The sequence below is a fragment of the Ooceraea biroi genome, chromosome 12, assembly GCF_003672135.1.
Source record: "Ooceraea biroi isolate clonal line C1 chromosome 12, Obir_v5.4, whole genome shotgun sequence".
Taxonomy (NCBI): domain Eukaryota; kingdom Metazoa; phylum Arthropoda; class Insecta; order Hymenoptera; family Formicidae; genus Ooceraea; species Ooceraea biroi.
The window spans coordinates 12,772,371-12,795,061 of record NC_039517.1 but is presented as its reverse complement, the minus strand read 5'-3'; the positions used below and the strand labels follow the sequence as shown (position 1 = coordinate 12,795,061).

General features: G+C 36.1%; 1 protein-coding gene across 1 annotated transcript; it reads left to right on the top strand.

The window, feature by feature from the left end:
* The first annotated feature begins 6,609 nt into the window (after positions 1-6,609).
* Positions 6,610-20,393, top strand: LOC105278979 (histone-lysine N-methyltransferase SUV39H2). Its single transcript, XM_011338436.2, has 4 exons — positions 6,610-6,757; positions 9,666-9,729; positions 15,773-15,883; positions 18,435-20,393. The coding sequence occupies exons 1-4, from the start codon at positions 6,686-6,688 to the stop codon at positions 20,270-20,272; spliced, it is 2,085 nt and encodes a 694-aa protein (XP_011336738.2). The 5' UTR covers positions 6,610-6,685; the 3' UTR covers positions 20,273-20,393.
* Positions 20,394-22,691: the final 2,298 nt, after the last annotated feature.

Here is a 22,691-nt window from a genome sequence, read left to right as displayed (position 1 = left end):
TCTTGAAGGCTATTTTTTCGGAGATTCAAAGGTCAAGATAATTTTTTAAAATGGAACTACATATTTTTGTTTGCGCAATTGTATAGCCAACATCGAGAGGAGTTCAGCGACCTATGACAACATGATCTTTAAATGATCTTGAACGTGGGAAACAAAAAAATCAAACTTTATGCTCTTCAACACAAAAATTTATTTAAGGACGTGTTCGAAATGATGTCCTCCGACTTCAATACATTTTCTAAGGCTTCATGGACGTTCTACTTATCGAAGCCACCTTAGATTTTCGACGGTCCAGCAGTTCATATTTCTTCTATTTACTTGTCCATGGTTAGTGAACATTGATTCATCGGCAAACACTCTCATGTTCTGGAATTCTATGGAATGTAAGATTGAAATAATTCCATACATGTATTGTGTGCGTGTGTGTATGTGTATGTAAATATTTATGATCGTGAAATGCTTTTGCAGTTCAGTTCATTTCCTGAGCTTCTCGATATCAGAGTTTAAATATGACTGATTATACGAAAGAGGAAAGAATAGAAATGCTTCTTATTTACGGTGAAAGCGGAAGAAGCTCTACAGAGGCGCAGAGAATGTACGGCCAAAGATACCCTGAAAAGCGTTTACCGTCTCGCGCTGCTTTTGACCGTCTTATTAAAACATTTCGTGAAACTGGAAGTGTTTGTTCACGTAAGAAAATGCGACCTCGTTTGCAAACTAATGAACCAGCAGAAGTTACTGTTTTGGCTGCAGTGGCAAATAATCCACATATCAGTTCTCGACAAATACAAAGAAATACTGGTATTTCCAAGACAAGTGTTTTACGCATTCTTAAACGCCACTTATTTCATCCATATCACATTGCATTGCATCAAGAACTTCATGGAAATGATTTTATTAATCGAATAGAATTTTGTCAATGGGCGCTACAACAGTTGGAGGTCAATGAATTCTTCTTCAACAGAATATTGTTTACTGATGAATCAACTTTCACTAACCATGGACAAGTAAATAGAAGAAATATGCACTATTGGTCCGTTGAAAATCCAAGGTGGCTTCAACAAGTAGAACGTCAACGTCCATGGAGTCTTAATGTATGGTGTGGTGTTTTACACAATCGAATCATTGGCCCTTTCTTTATTGATGGTACATTAAATGGTCAAAAATATGCTGATTTTTTGTCCCAATAATTACCAAACTTATTGGAAGAGGTGCCGTTAGAAACTCGTTTACAAATGTGGTATCAGCATGGTGGTTGTCTGGCTCATAACTGTTGCACGTACAGTTTTACACGAAATGTTTCCGGAACACTGGATAGGAAGAGGAGGACATATCAGTTGGCCAGCACGTTCTCCTGATTTGAATCCTTTAGACTTTTTTGTGGGGAATGTTAAAGAACACTGTTTACAATGATGTACCAACTACACAAGAGAACATGAGAGAGCGCATTTTGAATGCATGTGCTAGTATAAATTCAGAAATGATAGAAAGGGTAAGAGTATCATTTGTGCATCGTATTAGAAAATGTATTGAAGTCGGAGGACATCATTTCGAACACCTCCTTAAATAAATTTTTGTGTTGAAGAGCATAAAGTTTGATTTTTCTGTTTCCCGCGTTCAAGATCATTTAAAGGTCATGTTGTCATAGGTCGCTGAACTCCTCTCGATGTTGGCTATACAATTGCGCAAACAAAATTATGTAGTTCCATTTTAAAAAATTATCTTGACCTTTGAATCTCCGAAAAAATAGCCTTCAAGAAATTGTTCTGTCATCATGATAGCCCCTTCGAACGGTGCAACTTTTTCCTTAGACATTTTTTCGTATCATCAAAAACAAGTGAAATATCTAAGATGATCGATTTAAGTGGACCACCCTGTATATACAGGGTGTTTCTAAAAGGTCTGGTCAAACTTTAACCACAGATGCTACGTATCAAAACAAAGCAAAATGTCCATATAAACATGGGTCCGGAAATGCTCCCCTTTTGAGATAACACAAGATAAAGTCACTTCATAGTCTTCTTTGGCTCAATTACTGTAGTAATGTTTTTTTTTGTTTCGTCGCGGAGAAAGCCTGCGCCAGGTTCGATCCCGGTCTTGGAGGAGCGGGGGATATGGGGATTGTTACCACTCTAAAAATCCCGTCGTCGCCTGCCTCAAGTGAGTGGCGGAGGGACACCGGAATCTCTCACGAAAACGCCGTGAAGTCCGTCCTCGCCTACGGGGAGTGACGCCCAGTTGCGCACAGAATAAATCGGACACAACAGGTTTAGTGAATCGGACACGGACCCAATCGGACACAATAAGAAACGGACACAGTGATAATCGTACACAACGCTAATCGGACACAGTGGCAATCGGACACATTGTCAATCGGACACAGTGGTTGCCAATTGCACACAATAGGAAACGGACACAGTGGTTGCAATCGGACACAGTAGGAAATGGACACACGGTGGTTGCAATCGGACACAGTAGGAAACGGATACACGATGGTTGCAAACGAACACAGTAGGAAACGGACACATGTTCCGTGACAGTTTCATTCTAATAAGGAAGAGTCAAAATTAGATGTAGAGGAAACATTGCTTTGTCTTGCAAAGTACATGCGTGGATACAGTGTGGATACTTTCCCAGTATAAACTTTCTTTAATATTATTAATTTTTTATACTAGGAAAGTATATGCTTGGGTAGAAGAGCACGAGGAGACGGGCTTCGCCCGTCACCTAGTACTTTTCCACATAAAAAAAATAACAAAACTTTGGGGTGACCAAAAGTACTGCGTGGAAGTTACAATATAGAACTTTGCTTTGCGTGGAACCTCGCTTCATATACTCTCAGCATATGCTTTCTAAATTTATTAAATATCGCACGTATGCGCAAAGTAAGCATGGTAGCATCGCTACGCCATATAAAGAAATAGAAATAGACAAGTCCTTACAAGTTACATTTCTAGGTTAGGAAAACTGTCACGGAACATGTGTCCGTTTCCTACTGTGTCCGTTTGCAACCATCGTGTGTCCGTTTCCTACTGTGTCCGATTGCAACCACCGTGTGTCCATTTCCTATTGTGTCCGATTGCAACCACTGTGTGTCCGTTTCCTACTGTGCGCAATTGGCACTGTGTCCGATTGCCACTGTGTCCGATTAGCGTTGTGTACGATTATCACTGTGTCCGATTGGGTCCGTGTCCGATTTATTCTGTGCGCAACTGGGCGTCACTCCCCGATTCTTAGAGTGGTAAAAATCCCCATATCCCCCGCTCCCCCAAGGCCGGGATCGAACCTGGCGCAGGTTTTCTCCGCGACGAAACAAAAAAAAACATTACTACAGTAATTGAGCCAAAGAAGCCTATGAAGTGACTTTATCTTGTGTTATCTCAGAAGGGGAGCATTTCCGGACCCATGTTTATATGGACATTTTGCTTTGTTTTGATACGTAGCATTTGTGGTTAAAGTTTGACCAGACCTTTTAGAAACACCCTGTATATACAGGGTGTCCCGGGTTTTAACCGACAAACTGCGGGAGCATATTCTACTAGTGGAAATAAGAAAAAATTCTTATATCGAGTTTGCTTAGAAATGCTTTATTACAAAGTTATAAACCAATATTGAAAAGAAATATGAGATAAGTAACAACAGAACATAGTGTAGAATTTGGAAGGTCGAAGATGTTTATGTTATGTGTATTCACATGTATTCATGTTCACTATGTTGAAACGATTCAGTATGATTGTTACTTTCACAACAGTAGCTGTTAGATTTCAATCGTCGTGTCAACTAGCAATTACTATCAGAATGCCAAAAGTGTTTTCAAATGAGGAATACACTGATATTCATTTCGTGTACGGATTCTGTGACGGAAATGCACGAGCTGCCGTGCGAGAGTATCAACGTAGATTTCCTAACAGGAGAGTACCAGATAGTTCTGTGTTTAGTAATACCCATTTGCAATTACGTAATTTGGGTTCATTCCGACCTATGAATGAATATGATGATGGTCGTTCAGCTCTAAGACACCGATTTATGGGGAACTTTAAAAAATAAAGTTTACAGTACAGAAGTAATCTCGCTTGAAGATTTAAAGCAACGAATTACTAATTCAGTTACTGAGATGCAACAAAATTTTCAGGAATGTCGTACTGTAACAAATTCTGTACTACGTCGATGTCTAGCTTGTATCGATGTGCAAGGACAACAGTTTGAAATGCGTCACTAAATCATTGCGTACATAATTTTTATTTTTGTGAAAAAATCCGTTGTTACTTATCTCATATTTCTTTTCAATATTGGTTTATAACTTTGTAATAAAGCATTTCTAAGCAAACTCGGTATAAGAATTTTTTCTTATTTCCACTAGTAGAATATGCTCCCGCAGTTTGTCGATTAAAACCCGGGACACCCTGTATATATATATATATATAATGAGCGATATATATATATATATATATATCGCTCATTTGCTGCAATAATGACATAACTCAAAAATTGAGTTATTGAGTTATTAGTGCAGGGAGAACGATTGCCAAATATGCTTTTTTTCCTAACAAGAACATCATATTTTTACTTATGTCGTATTCTAAAAGCTATTTTTAACAAGAATGTCATAAGTCTAAAGAGGGGTTGTTTTCGAGTTATAGGAGAATCCACAGTAGCGATTAAATACATTATAATAGTTTTCTTTTTCTACTATGTTACGTTACTTTATTCAATTATGCCAATACGGTATTTTAAAATTCTCGTACAAAGTTATAACAATTCAAAACTTTAAATCGTGTCTCCTGAAAAATCACAAGTTTTGAGTTATGCCATTGTTGCAGCAAATGAGCGAGACACACACACACACACAGGATGAATCTTAATGATTGTCCCAACCAGGGTTCATACACTATTGTGGACGAATTTTGCCCAATGTTTGTAGCGCCATTTAAAAGTGTGACCCCTAGAAATATGAACTAAAATGATATATAATCAATATGGCTTCAGTCTGAATCGATAAAATCGATGTAAAATACAATTGATCAGTGCAAATAAGTACGCATTTTTATCGACTAAAACTGACATATTGGCCGGTATTCATAGTCGGATCTTATATTTAAGACCGTCGTAAGTATACTTCAGATACTCCGTAGCCAATGAAATGATCTATACACAGTAAAAAATAAAATGTTAATTTTAACATTTTTTGCATATCCCAGAAAATCCACTCTAAATTTTAAGTTAAAGTAACTCATTCGTCATATGTTACTTCTTGACAAACTAGAAATGTTAAGTAATTAACACAATACTTTACATTTATTTTTGTTATTGTAACTTTAAGTGTGATGTAAAAATAACATACAAAGTAATTGAAAACTACATGGAAGAGAAGTTACAATAACTCATCGGAAAAGTTGATAGAACATTTTCGTTCATACAATATGAATAAAAAAATTGATACATTTTAACATAATTCTTCAGTCACCTAACATATTAACGTACATGACATGTTAATTTTTTAACACAAAAATATGTAAATTTTGACATATATTTCAAAAAATCCTGAAGAATATAACATTTATTTTTGATAGAAACATTTAATTTTAGTAAATTTGATTATTTTATATGTCAAAGTTCATGATTATTTGAAGATTTACTTTAACTTCTTTTAGAATGTTAAACTGACTTTGTGACATGTTGATTGTTTAAAATTATTGTGTTAAAAGCATTTCAAATAATATTCCATTTCTAAGAGACATACACAAAATGTTAAGTTATGAAGTTAACATTAATGTAACATATAAAATTGTTATAAAAATAATAACATATCAGTTGTATGTTAATTTTACATTAAAGTAATAATCAAAACATGGCAACACAAGAAAATTTTAACATATGGACGCACAATTTTTAACGGTGTACAGCATCTGCAGATAAACTTAAGACGGTTTTAAATATAAGATCTAACTATGAATACCGGTCATTGCTATTTAATTCATATTTCATGGGGTCACACTTTTAGATGGCAATCGAAACACTGTACAACTTTTTTAACATGGAAGTTTGATAATCTGGTCCCAATCTTTTACCAGAGATTTTATGAGAGATGAATTACCGACTGCAACTCTGGTTAACTGACCAGCAGTTGCCTGGATCGACCGTGATGTACAGACAAGTTAAAAATGTGTTCAAAATACAAATATCGCACGCAGAGAAATAATTAAAATTCGCACAGTATATTTTGTATTTATGTCTTAAGTAAATTTTGTAAATTTCTTTATTATAACTTATTAACATTATTCAACATTAGCAGAACGTATTTGGTAGAACAGTAATTATTTTATTTTTATAGCTAAACAATTTGCTAATTTAGCAAAATTATTTTCCAAGAAAATTAATGTTCTTAACAAATGGCAGTGCTGTCCATATAATAACTGACAAAATTTATTTAAGACATAAGCATATACTGTACGAATCTAAATTATTTTTCTCCGTGCAATATCGATAATTTAAACACATTTTAACTTGTCTCACGGTCGATCCGGCAACTGCCATCTATATGTCGGTCAGTTAACCAGAGTTGCAGTTGGCAATCCATCTCTCGTGGTAAAAGGTAGTCATTAAGATTTACCCTGTTTTTGTTTTGTGTGCGACTACACGTAAGAAGGAATGCGCGAAGTAATAGTCAGAGAGAAATTGTAGAAAAATGGGAGGCGAGGAAAGATTGGGTGTGACTACCGGCCAGCCAAATCTTTACAAACAGGATCTATCGAAACTCGTAAGTAGCAATGATGATTATCCAGGCGTCGCGATAGCTCGTTCGTTCGTTTGCCTGCTTTCTCTCATGCTTCATCTAACCTCACGTTCATTTTCTCGTAATTGGCACGCTGCGTTTAACGTTAGCAAGAGAAGTGAAATTTTGGTAATTATTTAATTTAGGGTCCTCATCTCCGATTTGGCTCAACATTATTGTGTAGTTTGACGTGTAGAAACCAAAAATAAAAGTTATCGTCGCTCTGCCTTGCAAACCGAGATATTAATCGATAAAGTTGCAGACTGTTTAGGTTAGAAGACCTGTCATGTTGACGAAATATTGTGATGTGAGCATGCGCCGTTCATGTGCTGTGCATGCATCGTGATAGAAAAACAGCGCGAAATTTGAAATTATAAACTGTTCTGCTAGGAAAGTTAAAAACCCATGTGGAATTATACAAATGATTTTACAGAAAACGCATAAGCGAGGGAGGGGTTCCACCCCTCCCTTGCACCCCCACTCCAAAAAAATCTAACATAACCCAACCTAATTCTACGGATGAGGATGGACCTCGATTAGCGTAAAAAATATGAACTTTTCATCCCATCTGTAGAATTAAGTTGAATTAGGTTAGATTTTGTTTCGAGTGAGGATGCAGAACCCCTCGTCCGCCCACGCGTTGTCTGCAAAATTATTTGTACAATTCCAAATGAGTTTTTGACTTTTCTAGCAGAACAGTCTATAATTTCAAAGTTTGCGCGACGTATGCACGGCGCATGCTTACATCACAATATTTTGTTAATATAACAGATTTTCTAACCTGAACAGTTTGCAACTTTAACGATTATATCTCGTTTCGTAAGGCAGAGCGACGATTGTCATTTTCGATTTCTACGCGTCAAACTACACAATATTGGTAAGTTTCAGCCAAATTGGAGGTGAGGACCCTAAACTAAATAATTGCCGAAATTTTTAACCAGAAAACTTTAAGGGGTTACATCAATGTAACGGCCCGAAAAAGCAGATAATTTTCGGATGCAGATTGTAAAAAAACTAAACATCCGATTAAGTTGCGGTTTTGCAATTAATTTTATTATGTTGTAAACTAATTAAAACAATAATAAAGATTACAAAAGGATGATCATAAACATCGTCAGAGGCCACTGAGTTGACGGTGTTTTTTTACAGAAGACCAAACGGTGTACGTCATAACTCGATTTTGGATTATCTAAGATTAAAAAACAAAATTTTTTCATTAATTATACTTCAATGTCTAAGCATTAACGGAGCCATTTTTTAATTATTTAAAAATTCACTGAATAACACAGTTTTGAGAAAAAGATGTCGATTTTCACGAAAAACTTTTTCACTAATTTGTTTATAAATCCCACAAAAATTTTTTTACAAAATCGTCCGTTAATGCTTAGAGAATATAATAACAAAGATATCTGCAAAATTTTATTGTAATCGCATCAATACAGATTGAGAAATCATGTACACCATTTTGAAAAGTGTTGTTTTGAAAAAAAACGCGTGTAAAGTTTAGAAACGCATTTTTTCTGTATCGAGTATTATTTCCTCATATCGCTAATCTGCCATGCCTGCTTTATACATTGAATGCTTCTGCTTCAAATGCAGCCTTTTCGAAGTTTTGATAACTTTACAGTGATGTAACTCCTTAACCAGGACAGAAACACTTTCTTATACGAGTACTGAGTATTTTCCAACTTTAGTATTTAGTCATCTTTGGAAATCTAACGGTAATGTTTGTTTCGGCCAAGACGCAAGAGTAATGAGACATATTATATGATTTATAAGTATAAATGTTCTTCTCTATATGCTGCCTATCTGTAGGAAAAATATTTCAGACGCGCGCGTGTGTTTAAATGAGTAGAAATAGCTCTTTACTATGAAATGTAGAAATTAACATACACTAAAAACTAAAAAAATCTCATAAAAGTGAAAAAAATACGCCAAGTACACAAAAAGTCCCAACTTATATGCAACAGAAAGTTTAACAAAATATTTATTATAAAAATCAAAACTAAATGTAAAATCAATTGTTAACTACCCAAATACCTAAAAGCAATTCAGTTTGAGTTTATCTAAATATTTCCCATGCATACTCTCTTATCGCATAACGACATTGAAGTACTTGGCCGTGCTCGGGTCGCATTGGACATGTTTTCTTGTAAATATCTTACAAAATTCTTATAAATTTGAGTAACAGTATCTTGATTTATATTGTACCTTGTATCTCGATTTTCAATAATGACTCACTAATCTTTTTAGTTGGAAATATTAAAATAAACAGTTTACAGTTTTACAGACTAGCAAAGTGATTATAAATATCTCTTTTCATTACTTACAATTAGTCGATACAAATAATTTACATGTAAAGTACAGATTATAGATAGGACAGTTTTGTATATTTTAATGCGACCCGGGCACGTCAAGTACTTCAATGTTGTCATGCGATAAGAGACTATGTATGAAAAATATTTAGATAAAATACTCAAACTGAATTGCTTCTAGGTACTTGGTTAACAATTCTGGTCTAATTAACAATTGATTTCATATTTACAATTTGTTAAACTTTTTGTTACATACAAGTTGGGAAGTTTTATGTACTTGGCGTATATATTTTTTCTTTTTTTAAAAAGATTTTTTTAGGGATAAGCTATACGGTAGCGCTCGACGTTTATGCACTGAATTTGGCAACACTTGACGTCTATGCAGTGATGCTCATTGCTCGAAACCTTGTTTTTTTATGTACTTGGCGTTACGACGCTACCGCTTGATTTTACTTTTCTTTTTTTCATTTTATTTATGCATTATATTACATGAAAATGCAAGCAAAAATAATACACACACACACACACACACACACACACACACATATATATATATGTTATTTATTGGTTTTACATAGGACGCCAGGAAATTAACTACCTTGTCGCGTGAAGTGATCAGTAGGCAAGCTACAATCAATATTGGTGAGTATGAAAAATTGATAAATTATTTCAATATACAGGGTGGGGCAATAACTATTACCACCTTAAATATCTTCGGATTTATAAGGTCCAGAGGAAAATTTATGTAATCAAAATTATACGGTACGAAGAGGGCTAACATATGGCGATAATAATTTTTGTCCTGGTGGAGGCACTTCGAAGATATCAAGGTTACCTTCATTTTTTTTAATGGGTTCGGTATGTTTTTTTTCCATAATTTCATAGAGGAACTTAAAACAAGTACGAAACTCATGACACAAAATTATTGAACAAGATTAAATGTAAATGAAAACGATAAAAAATACATTTTTTTAAATACAACTATGTTATTTTATTACGTGACGTTTTATCTCTTATTTTATTATTAATGTTTATAAAAGGTGTTCGAAGTGATGGCCATTACTATCAATACAACACTGGAGTCTTCTGATCACTGATTGGCTTGCTCTTCTAATAACGTCGGGAGCTATTGACGCACAGGCTTCAATGATCCGTTGTCGCATGATTTGAGGTGTAGTTGGTTCTTCTTTGTAGACCATGTCTTTTAGGGTTCCCCATAAAAAGAAATCCAGTGGTGTCAAGTCTGGTGAACGAGCTGGCCACCCTACAGGACCTCCACGTACAATCCAGCGATTTGCAAATTTTTCATTAAGTTTATTTCTCGCAACTAATGAAAAATGAGCAGGGCATCCATCATGCTGGTACCACATTGTTCGTCGTGTGATTAAAGGCAGGTCTTCTAATAAATGAACCAAGTTATGCTCTAGAAAATTGGTGTAGCTGTTGCCATTTAGATGTCCGTCGATAAAATAAGGACCAATAATTTTGTTATCTATGATACCACACCATACATTCAAAGACCATTGTCTCTGGTGTTCAATCTGCCGCAGCCAATGAGGATTTTCCACTGCCCAGAAATGTATATTATGTAAATTAACATTCCCGTGATTAGTAAATGTTGCCTCATCAGTAAATAACACTGTATCAAAAAATGAGTCATTGATTCGAATCTGTTGTTGAGCCCATTGGCAAAATTCAACACGATTTACAAAGTCCATTCCATGTAATTCTTGGTGGAGGCTGAGGTGATATGGATGGAATTTGTGACGATGCAAGATGCGGAGTACGCTCCTCCGATTAATACCAGATTCTCGTTCAATTTGTCGCGAACTAATGTGCGGATTTTGAGCCACCATTGTGAGAACTCTAATTTCATTCCCTTCATTAGTTTTTCGCTTTTCACGCTCACTTTTACGTGTATTTAAGCTACCGGTTTGTCTAAGTTTATTACACACATTTTTAAATGTTCGACGCGAAGGCTGAGTGCGATTAGGATATCGTTCAGCGTATAAATTTTGCGCTCTCACTGAATTTTTTTGACATTCTTCATAAATGAGGATCATGTCGACTTGTTCTTCAAATGAATACATCTTGCACGATTCACTTATCTATCGATACTACTTTTCATGTTTATCTTATCCTGTGAACTTATTAAGATGGCCTTCAAAGGGTCTTTGTTTTCATTGAAATAAGTTTACGTCACTATTTATTTTCATCGATATCCGTTTGAAGAACAAGTTGATCCTCATTTATGAGGAATGTCAAAATCAAAACATTCCGACAAAACATACTAATAAAGCGTCATTTCGTACATCTTTTAACCGTAAATTTCATTTAATATAAAAATGTATTTTTTATCGTTTTCATTTACATTTAATTTTGTTCAATAATTTTGTGTCATGAGTTCCGTACTTGTTTTAAGCTCCTCTATAAAATTATGGAAAAAAAACATACCGAACCCATTAAAAAAAATGAAGGTGACCTTGATATCTTCGAAGCGTCTCCACCAGGACAAAAATTATTATCGCCATATGTTAGCCCTCTCCGTACCGTATAATTTTGATTACATAAATTTTCATCTGGACCTTATAAATTCGAAGATATTTAAGGTGATAATAGTTATTGCCCCACCCTGTATAGTGGACATAATATACCTACCTGTTTATACAGGCTCTGGTGCGACTGGTACTGAAAAAGATACAAGACGTCAATTATATATTTTATTTATTTATTTTTATTATCTAGTTATAGTCAATTATGTTTTTAATTTTATTTTTGAAATATTTGTTATTAATTTTATTTTTTAAATTGAAAATACACTCTTTCTAAATCAACACAATGTTAGTAAAGTTAAATTAGAAATTTTTCGTGACAATTATTATAAGAGTCGTTTTCGGAATCGTCTTGAAAACCAAAGCTTTAGATGTTTTTCTTTCATCGGCAATTCTAGTCTTGGAAATAGGCAGAAGTCATACGGAATACATTTGAGCACAATCTTGGACTTGTGCGCCAGTGCATTATCGCAAAAAAGTCTTGCTCTTGATGTTCAGACCGAACTCTAAGAATCCTGTTTCACGAACGATTTAAAAAATTCAAATAATAATCAACGTTTACCATTTGATTGTCCGATAAGAATTCCTTGTGAACAATTCCTGTCGAATCGAAAAAACTGCTCAAGAATGTCTTGATTCTTCCGTATGCGCACTTTCTTCTGCCGCTTTGTGAGTAAACTTATGTTGAAAACACCATGTTTCGTCATCATTTGTTATGTTTTTCATGAAATCCGCTGGATCAATATTGGCAGCTCTTAGCATATCTTTGTAATGCTCTAACGTCTTTTGGATCCTCTGTTAGCATGTGCAATACGAAACGTGCTTTTTCGATGAACGTAATAAGGTACTGTTACATTTCACGTCAAGATTGATGACGCGGACATGCCAACACCTTGAAAGTTTGGATGGTTATAGCTGGAATACCAAGCCTCATAATACCACCATTCATCGAGAAATAATCGCTGCCGGCAAAAAATTTAAAACAAATCAGTCGCACCAGAATCTAGATGGATCGTGCTATGGTATGATATCAAGAGACACGGTAGTGTCTCGCGCCAAGTGTACGCGAAGCGAGACCGACTGTGTATCTACGCGAAGCGACGATTTCGGAGACCCGTAGATTATCGGATCTTAATAACCGCTGATCCGATCAACTTCTAAGTAGGCTCAATGGATAGCTTGGGTTTGCATTATATAATAAAAGTGTTTTTAGTTTTCGTGTAGGTGGCGTAGGAGTAGAGATATTGCATTGCAAAATCCAAATCTTGAAAGTTACATTTAAGAAACGTCATCATCATCATCGTCGTTTGTACAGTTCGTTCTTTTATTCTTAGATGGCAGCAGCAGCGACCGATCTTTTGCACGTACATGCACGCACCCACATACACCCACGCACACCCATGCACACAAATACACATCTTTTTTTCAACTTACAATTTATTGCTTTTGTACTAATGTTTGAATAATAAAGTTCTAAACAAATGAAGTTTCGCGAACGGCTAATTGCAGTAAAACTCGTGATATTGCTCTGATCATGATTAATTCGATCGTTTTAGTTTTTATGTAAAGTATTTCTAGTATTGCGCATACGAGTAGATGCATATCTATCCCGATCGCGATTTTTATCAGGCATTGTAGAGACTTGAGTTCATCAATTCGCGATATAGCTCCGATCATGAATGACTCGATCGTTTTGGTTTTTAATCAGCGTTCGGCATAATAATTGTTCCAAATAAAATCCAAATTTAATAAAATAGCTGGTTAATTGTAATACTACCGTATGGTTCTCTGGTTGGCATTGTCTCACAAGTGACATTTCACTCATTTCGATATCGACAAGTGACTTTTTCGAAAACTTGTCGAGTGGTTGTATAGCAGTTTCTCCTCAGTTTTCGACGCAGTAACATCAACGCATAATGTTAAGATAGTAATGTTTCACTTTTATATCTTTTAAGTTGGTATTATATGTTTAAGTTCGTATTATTATTCGTTTGTTTTTTCCGTCTAAGAGAAAAGGAATATTAGTGTGCGTGTCGTATGGTTCATTGTAAGAGCAAAATTATTCCGTTTCTGTAAATCATACAAGGAAAATATATTGAGTTGAGTTTAACTGTTTTTGTCAATTGAGTCTGCATAAATAAAGTCACAACACATAATATTTCCGGACTTTAGGTAATATAGCGCATCATCACTCGAATATTATAAGAAAGTTTTTATTAAAGTATTTCTAGGTAGCATCGCGCATACGAGCAGATACATACCTATCTCGATCGTGTTATTTTAAAAACTTATTTTATTTGTGATTCTAGAAAAATTTGACATGATATTAATATTACACGATAATGTAAACTGAACGATTAGTATTTAGTTGCATACAATTTTTCACTTCATCAGTTTAGATACACACAATTTAAATCATTGATTTTATGCAGTCTATTATTATTATTCTATTACTAGTAACAGTTCAGTTTTCAGTATCATGTGATATCATTTACACTTTAATCTTTTAAAATATCACCATTGTGACGAGTTTTCCAGTTTTGCATTCAGTTTTGTAAATCATTTTTAATGTGCTCACAGGAGATCATTTTCGGTATAACCCCGACTTGAAAGAACATCACAAGATCAAATTTGAATTTTTTTATCGAAAGGACTTAAAAAAACGAAAATTTTCATATCTCGAACGTTATTTTAGAATTTTCCAAATAGGAATAACGATTGTTTTGAAGTTTGACCTCAAATAACTTTCGAACGGATAAACGTATCAACCTCTGCCTTGCGGCAAAAATTTCCTTTTTTTATGCCCTTTCAAACGATGTAATACTTTATGAGGGGTTTCATTAAAAATTTTAAAGTTGGGGTTCTCCTGGGACCCCCCTTGAGGGGGGCAACCGCCCCCACAAATCGTAAAAGAGTAGCCTCTTGAAACCATCGAATACGTGTTTCACGATAACGTGGTTTTCGTAATTTTGAACCGTTTCCAAAATATAAGGGATGATAACTGACTTTGTGGACACCTTGTATATGTATTGACTTGTGTGCATAAAAGCAATTAATATAACTTTATATTTCATGAACGTGCAGATTACTAATTTTAAAAAACTTGACTGACAGCACTTTCATCTCCTTATATACATATTATAAAAAAAGATAAGACATTTTACACTACAAAATGTGTGAAATCATAACAAAATTACCTTTTTAAAAAAAGGTACAAAAAAAGCGCCAAGTATACGCGGGCGAAGAAAAAAAGAACTCTACGTTTTTAGTTCAAAAAAGAACTTTACAAAAGTAATGATATCAAGAAATTGCGCCAATTATGAAAATGGGTAAGTATTTATGCAAATCAGAAAATCTATTATTTTATTATTATTTATACTACATAGAGACACATGCATATATACATACATGATATTGATTACGATTGCGGAAGAATTATTTCAATACAAAGAAGTATTTTTTCAAAATGCTTGGCGCTGCTAAACCGAATCAACATGTTAATTGCCTTATTCTTTCTTTCTCTCTAAGTGCATGCGTGCATGCGTGTGTATGTGTGTGTGTGCGCGGACGCACGCGCGTGTGCGTATCTCTCTCTTTCTCGTACGCGCGTGTGTGTATATGTGTGTGCGTGGCATTAGAATTAAGTATAGAATAACGTTAACTAAATTTGACATGTAGATTACGAGCTTCACCGAATTTTGTTATGTAAGTTAGATTGTAAGGAAATTATTATAATCTTCAGATTATAAGAATTTAATTACTAATTAATATATAGATTCGGTTTAGCAGTGCCAAGCATTTTGAAAAAATACTTCTTTGTATTGAAATAATTCTTCCGCAATCGTAATCAATATCATGTATGTATATATGCATGTGTCTGTATGTAGTATAAATAATAATAAAATAATAGATTTTCTGATTTGCATAAATACCTACCCATTTTCATAATTGGCGCAATTCCTTGATATCATTACTTTTGTAGAGTTCTTTTTGAACGAAAAACTTAGAGTTCTTCTTTTCTTCGCCCGCGTATACTTGGCGCTTTTTTTGTACCTTGTTTTAAAAAGGTAATTTTGTTATGATGATAATTACATTGCAATACATTGGCCAAACATAAGATAAATTTGTTACAGGCACCATCGAGCATGTGGTACATAGAAAATCGACCGTAGTAAAAGCTATTTCGAGAGTACAGCCAGTTCGTTTCAAGAATGAATTAGAAGAGAGCATCACTATCAAGCTTAGTGAGTATTTTCAAACACATTGAATTTCTTCTCTTCATTACAATTCTGTGATTGTTCAAATTGCCTAAAAGATATTTTTTCGAATGCTGTTGCAAAATAATCTTTATACGAGATTATTTTATGAAATTTTATGAAAATGCATCATTATAAGTTGTATAGAGAATTTTTAATCTCTAAAAAGATTATAATCACTGGTGTTTCTAATTTCTAATACTTATTGTTATTTCGAGCAAAACGCGAGATAACAATAAGTAATCATCCAAGTTACTAAGAAACGTACCAAGAGTCTAACAAAAATAGTGGTAAATAAATGCTCCTTAAAACATTCTAAAATGCGAGAGAATTTGCAGGACAAAAGTAGTAAGTATAATTTTAATATTGTAATAGCTAAGAAAGCTTGAATTTAGTATTTTGTGAATTATGCAATTAAAGGTTTATGCATTGCAAAATTGTTCCTTTATTTGAGGATACGATGTATAAAATTCACATTGTAAAAACTCTTAATTCTTTATTTGTCATTCACGCGTGCGTGATTCCATTTATTATTGTCTCATTATTCGGATATAACTTATTAAACGATGTAACATGTAAGAAATAACAAAATACGTAATATACATGTTTAATGTGATATGAGACGCGTGCGCGCACATACACAAAACACATATGCACATATATACGTACTAATTTCTATATTTGTCATATTGTGTTGTCATATTTATACCATTTACGGTTTACTGTATCTGTAATGAGAAGCATCATCTAGCGTTTTGAGATACCTCATATAATACTCGTTTTAGGAGTACTTGTGCTTTATGTTAACCATGAAAACGTGATGTAAAATAATATTATGGTGCGTTGGTTGATAGGAAAATACTACGTTAAGGGGATCATAGAGTCGTCTGTATTACCGACGGAACAAATGAGTTTTGTAAATAAATCTTATCAATGGTTGCGCAGAATGAAAAATCCTTTTGCATGGTGAAAGAAATCCTTTTATCCTCCACTATATCAAGAACCTAATCTTGTGCTCTGTTTTACTCTTGGTCATGATTTTAGAGATGCACATGTTCTCAAAATTTTTATTTCAACCTATCTTTTTTACTACACTTCTGAAATTTCTTTTAAAAGTTTCCTTATATTCTTTCCTTCTGTCTTCTTTGTACTTAGGTCTCATTTTGTACGTACAAACTGTGCACCTTATATATTATAAGCATATTATCATACGAGGCAAGCCACAAGTCGGTAAAAAACTGTAATTTTCGAAAATGTTTTCCGATTTTAACATAAAATCTAGTCAAGTACAATGCATTTCTGTGTGTATTGTAATTGTGGAAAAGGATTTGTTGTTCTATGCAGCCAAAAAGAATTGTAGTTGGAATAAAGTTCATGGTAAAACAGATGACTCCAGGATCCCAAACTAGGACTAGGAAGATACAAATAGGACAAGAGGCCAGATAACTCTTAAGGGGATCCTGGAGTCGTCTGTTTTACTGAACTTTCTTTCAATCAAACTTTTTTTAGTTGCATAAAACAACAAATCTTTTTCCACAATTACAATACACATAAAAATGTTTGTCAATGACCTGGACTTAATACTAAAAGCGGAAAAAAAGTTCGAAAATTACAGTTTTATTACCGACTTGTGACTTGCCTCGTATGATAATATGCTTATAATACGCAAGTTGTGCAGTTTGTACGTACAAAATGAGTAGCTATTGACAAATAGACAGGAAGAAAGAATATAAGAAAGCTTTTAAAAGAGATTTTACAAGTCTAGTAAAAAAGTTTGATTGGAATAAATTTTGAGCATCTCTAAAATCGTGACCAAGAGTAAAACAGAGCACAAGATTAGCTCCTTGATATCGTGCAAAAGGATTGCTTTCATCTTGCAAAAGGATTTTTCATTCTGCGCAACCAATGAAAAGATCTATTTAAAAAATTCAAATATAATCGTCAGTCCGCCAGGGAAACAATAATCAACGACTGTCGTGAGTTTGACGCTCTTCTGATCGCTCGTCTCCGCTCATGTACATTAAAATTGTTACTTCCAGCCAGATGTAACAAGTAGACTTGAAAAGGGCCCAAAGCGGGGTCGAAACGTAGTTGGTTTTAATAATAAAGATTGCCAGAGTGGTCGGATTGATCTAAATGGACTATTTAAAAAACTCATTCATTCCATCGGTAATACAGACGACTCCAGGATCCCCTTTAGAAGCGGCCTAGACTGCACGTCTTTGCTATTATATCATATATGAATAATAATAATATAATCCGCGAGAATCATCGCGAGAATCATAGCATAAACAAAGCAGTTCAGTTCTATTCGTTGCTATGACTCGTCCAGCACGAAGAAAGAGCAAAAGAAGGAAATGTTGAGAAGAATGAAAAGAAACAAAAAGAGAGAAAAATAGAGAGAGAGAGGGGGGGAGACAGACATAAGAAGATGAAAAAAAGCGAAAAAGATAAGGGAGAGTGATCATATGATACGTAAAAAGGAAAGAAAAATAAATAAAATAGGAAATAACACTGTTTAAATGTTTATTCATTGCAGATGCAGCGGATGGTTACAGTGGCGAATTGGCAGATATAGCTGGTGACGTAGATAGCAGAACGCCGATCGTTTGCAAAAAACGACATCTCTCCGCTGCTAGAGGTATTGACATAGCGTCATGCGCCATGCGGCCCAGACTCCTCAACACTGAGAACCACGACAACGATAACATGTCTCAACGACTGGACATAAAGGCACTCTATTTCTCGTCGTCATCGTCATCATCGTTGTCCTCTTCCTCAACACGTTTGCGAGTACGGCGAAGAGTGATCACGCAGCAAGCACTTGAGACGCTCGGCGGCGACAGCGGCTCTCGCATGCGCAAGGAAATCAACACGCGAGATACGGGTAGCGATGGCCGACAGTCGGACTATGAATCGTCGTCCGATGGTAGATTGTCCGTGCGAGAGTACGGCCTGACGAAGCCTGGAAATGCATTGGAGTTGAAAGAGGCGCGGGTGCTGTTACACGATGTAATGCGCAACGGCGAATATCGCAGAGAAACGGTATCGACCGATGAGCAGCACACGCGCAAACGAATGAAGCTCTGGGAAGTGGAGAGAATCATACAGAAACACGTCCAGAACAACAAGCCGCTCTATCTGATCAAGTGGAAGAACTGGGACTCGAGGTACAACACGTGGGAGCCGCTGTGCAACCTCATCAACTGCGAGGACATGTTGCGGGAATTCGAGGAGGAACGGCAGAAGCTGATTGATCTGTTCAAGGCAAAGACCAATTTCTACCCGGAAATATGCGACGTCGAGCGTTTCTTAGCTGAGTTACGGTACAAGGGCATGTCTATCGACGACGCATCCGTCATCGTCGGCACCAAAGTGGACAATATTTATAGCGAGATCCGGCATTATCTCAAGAGCTCGCATAAAACGCGGGAGGTGAAAATCAAGCGTCAAATCGTGTGTATGTTGCTGGCGAAACTGCGATGCGACCAGCTCGAGTCGCTGCAGGAGTGGGAGAACGAGATGAACAGTATCACGAAAGGCCGGCCGACAATACGAGTGGAGAACCTAATGGATTTGGAGGGGGCGCCGCAGGACTTTTACTATATCGACAACTATCTGCCGGGTACGGGTGTCACAATACCGGACGATCCACCAATTGGCTGCGAATGCGTAAACGTTTGTGAGACTGGTAAGTCCGGTTGCTGTTACGCGCAGAACGGCGCGACATTGTTGCCGTACACGTCAACCTACCGGATGCGCGTACCACCCGGTGTGCCTATCTACGAATGTAACAAGCGCTGCATCTGCGATATATTAACGTGCCCAAATCGCGTGGTGCAGCGCGGTTCTGATATGCAGTTGTGTATCTTCCGCACGGATAACGGTCGCGGTTGGGGCGTGCGTACCTTGCGTGCCATCAAGAAAGGCACCTTTGTCGCCCAATATGTGGGCGAGATTATCAGCAGCGAGGAAGCAGAGAGACGCGATAGACAATACGATATGACCGGTCGTACGTATCTTTTTGATCTCGATTACAACGAGACTGATGGTCAGTGTCCGTACACCGTGGACGCTGCTATGTATGGCAACGTGACGCACTTTATCAATCACTCGTGTGATCCCAATCTTGCGGTCTATGCGGTTTGGATCAATTGTCTGGATCCGAACTTGCCGAATCTCGCGCTCTTTGCTATCAAAGATATCAAGCAAAACGAAGAGCTCACTTTTGATTATACGTCCCAGATGCAACGTGGCAATGACAAGATGCAGCAGCAGCCGTTCGACAAGATAAATGCTGATGTCGATGTAGATGTCTCGAAAAACAAGACTCTGTGCAAGTGCGGTGCCGCGACTTGCCGGCGATATCTGTTTTAAACAATGTTAAGCATCTTACGCTGTAACACATGTACACGCTTTACACTACTACCATGATGCAGGTAGACATCTTGCGTATAGTTTGTATTTATAATTTAATAAAATTTAATAATTTAATGAAATTTATAAGTTTCTTTTAATTACATTTTTATAATATACAGGGTGTCTCATAACTCTGTTACCGCCGGTTAAAGGTCTCTTCACACATATCCGTGACGTGTTAGTACCATATCAGTGCCGTGTCGATTCGCATATGTTACTACGCCGGACATGTATAAATACTAGTATAAAAACATGTATGTATAAAACTGAGCAAATACGGCACTGACACGTCACGGATATGTGTGAAGAGGCCTTTATGGCGTAAAGTTTGGACTTAACTGAGTCGAAAAGTCCTTTTGCCTAGCTTAAAACAAAATTTAAAATTGGCTCTTTGTACTATAATATAATTTTTTTGAGCAATAATATGATACTGTCACATTTAATATCAAAACGCAGACATGCTAGTGCTTTGTAATTGTTGATGGTCATAGCTGAAATGTTAAATTTCATAACGCAACCATTTATTAAGAGAGATGAGCCAAAGGAAATTTTTTTTTAATTAGTCGTATCAGAGTTTGTGGACAGACCATGTCCTAGTGTACTAGTGATCGATCGATTCAGGTTACCCTTCTTTACCTGGAGGAATCGATAAGAGAAACATGTACATTCTTACGCAATGTAGGATTAGAACTGTCCACAGCTAAAACTAAATTGTGTATCTTTCATCCAGGATCTCGTTCTGTATATTTCTATTCTGATACAGGGAACTCAAGTATTTAATCATTGATCATCATAGTTATTGAATCTAATATTCTAGTCTTACTTGAAGGTAGAGACTCAAAGAAAATATGGGAGAACTCTCAGACCCTCCGTAAAATAGTTTAAATTATTATTTAAGTTGTTGTTACGTCCAGCAGATTCCACGATCCCTTGCTTTCGTAAGACATAAATATTATAGATATTTTAATATTTTTCTCCTTGTCTTGTGTCACATGCGTCTTGCACGGCCGAAAGTCTTGCACGGTTGCAACAAGAGATTATCAATTTTAAATAAAATAAAGGAAAAACCCACCTGCGCCCACAAGATGATCCTTGAACAAATACTCTTGCAACAACTGCGAACCTCAGTACCCGCGACCGGCTTATCACAAAAGATGTCGCCCGCGATTATCCGGGACCGCGTCTGTGATGCCAATGAACAAATAGGATTAATTTTTAAGACCCATCTCTTGCTCCCACCTGTCAATCACCTTAAGAGGTGTCTCCATTCCCTAAAAATTAGTAACAAATCCTCTCCTTATACTAGATTGATTCCGCCCATATAAAAGGGCAGCGCAACCCCCCCAATAGTCAGAAGAATAAAGTACTGGTAACGTAGCAGTAAAGTAATAACTAGTTAGAAATTGTGCGAGAATATTAACAAGTAATGCCAGAGTAGCATAGACTGAGATTATAAAAAAAGTAAGCGATCTTTTGTTTTTACAATATAATTAGGGTGCTGAGAAGATTGTATATGGTCCTCTTTCTTTTTTCTTTTTTCTTTCTTCTTTTTCCTTTTTCCTCTTCTTTTCCTTGCACTATCTTTCAGTTTCTGTCTCTCTCTGTATGTGTGTGCGCGCGCGCGAGTGTGTGCGTGGTGTGTGAGGGGGGGGGGGTTGTTTTCTACGCGCACATACGTTTTTATTTATGCGCATTATCGCATGCGTATGTACATGAGCATTTACAATTATAATAAATGCTCAAATTGTTATCTGCTAATGCGCCAATCTATTATGAAAACTGGAAATAGCGTTTTTGTAAAAGTGAGAAGGTATTATATATACCTCGTTATTTATTCGGCGTGTTCGTTTAAATTCCGAGGTTTTGTGCTACGGACTTTACTTTTGAAGTAACCCCAAAAGAAATAATCTAGTGGTGTAAGATCAGGAGATCGAGGTGGCCATTCAATGGATCCTCTTCTCTCTATCCATTTGTTCGGAAATGCTTTATTTAAGCATTCTCGTACTCTTTGGCCATATTTTTGCCCGGTGCTCCATCCTGCTGAAATATCTGCAGTAGATATCACTAAAATTTTCACCAACAACGCGCCATATTTGCTTGCACAATATCGCGTTCAAGCATGGTTCTGTATTTTTTAGAAGTTAACTTGCCATCAATGAAGAAAGGACCGACGTCGTTCTCTTGACGCGTTGATATAAAAATCAGTCATGTCCGTACCGACGTTCGTGGACCTGCAGGGCTTTATCGTCGGCAGAAACTTCGTCGTGAAGGAGTTTACCGCTCTCAGAGAGGGATATATTCTCTCTATATATTTTTGGACCCTGCAGATCATGGTACAGTCTGACTAAGGCGAAGAAACATTATGCATCCTGGCTGA

What these genes read in the sequence shown, in the direction of transcription:
- LOC105278979 (XM_011338436.2), top strand. Translation starts at nt 6,686, where the DNA reads ATGGGAGGCGAGGAAAGATTGGGTGTGACTACCGGCCAGCCAAATCTT. An exon ending in AACAGGATCTATCGAAACTC is followed by an intron (nt 6,758 to 9,665) that starts GTAAGTAGCAAT and finishes GGTTTTACATAG; the next exon opens with GACGCCAGGAAATTAACTAC. An exon ending in GAGCATCACTATCAAGCTTA is followed by an intron (nt 15,884 to 18,434) that starts GTGAGTATTTTC and finishes TATTCATTGCAG; the next exon opens with ATGCAGCGGATGGTTACAGT.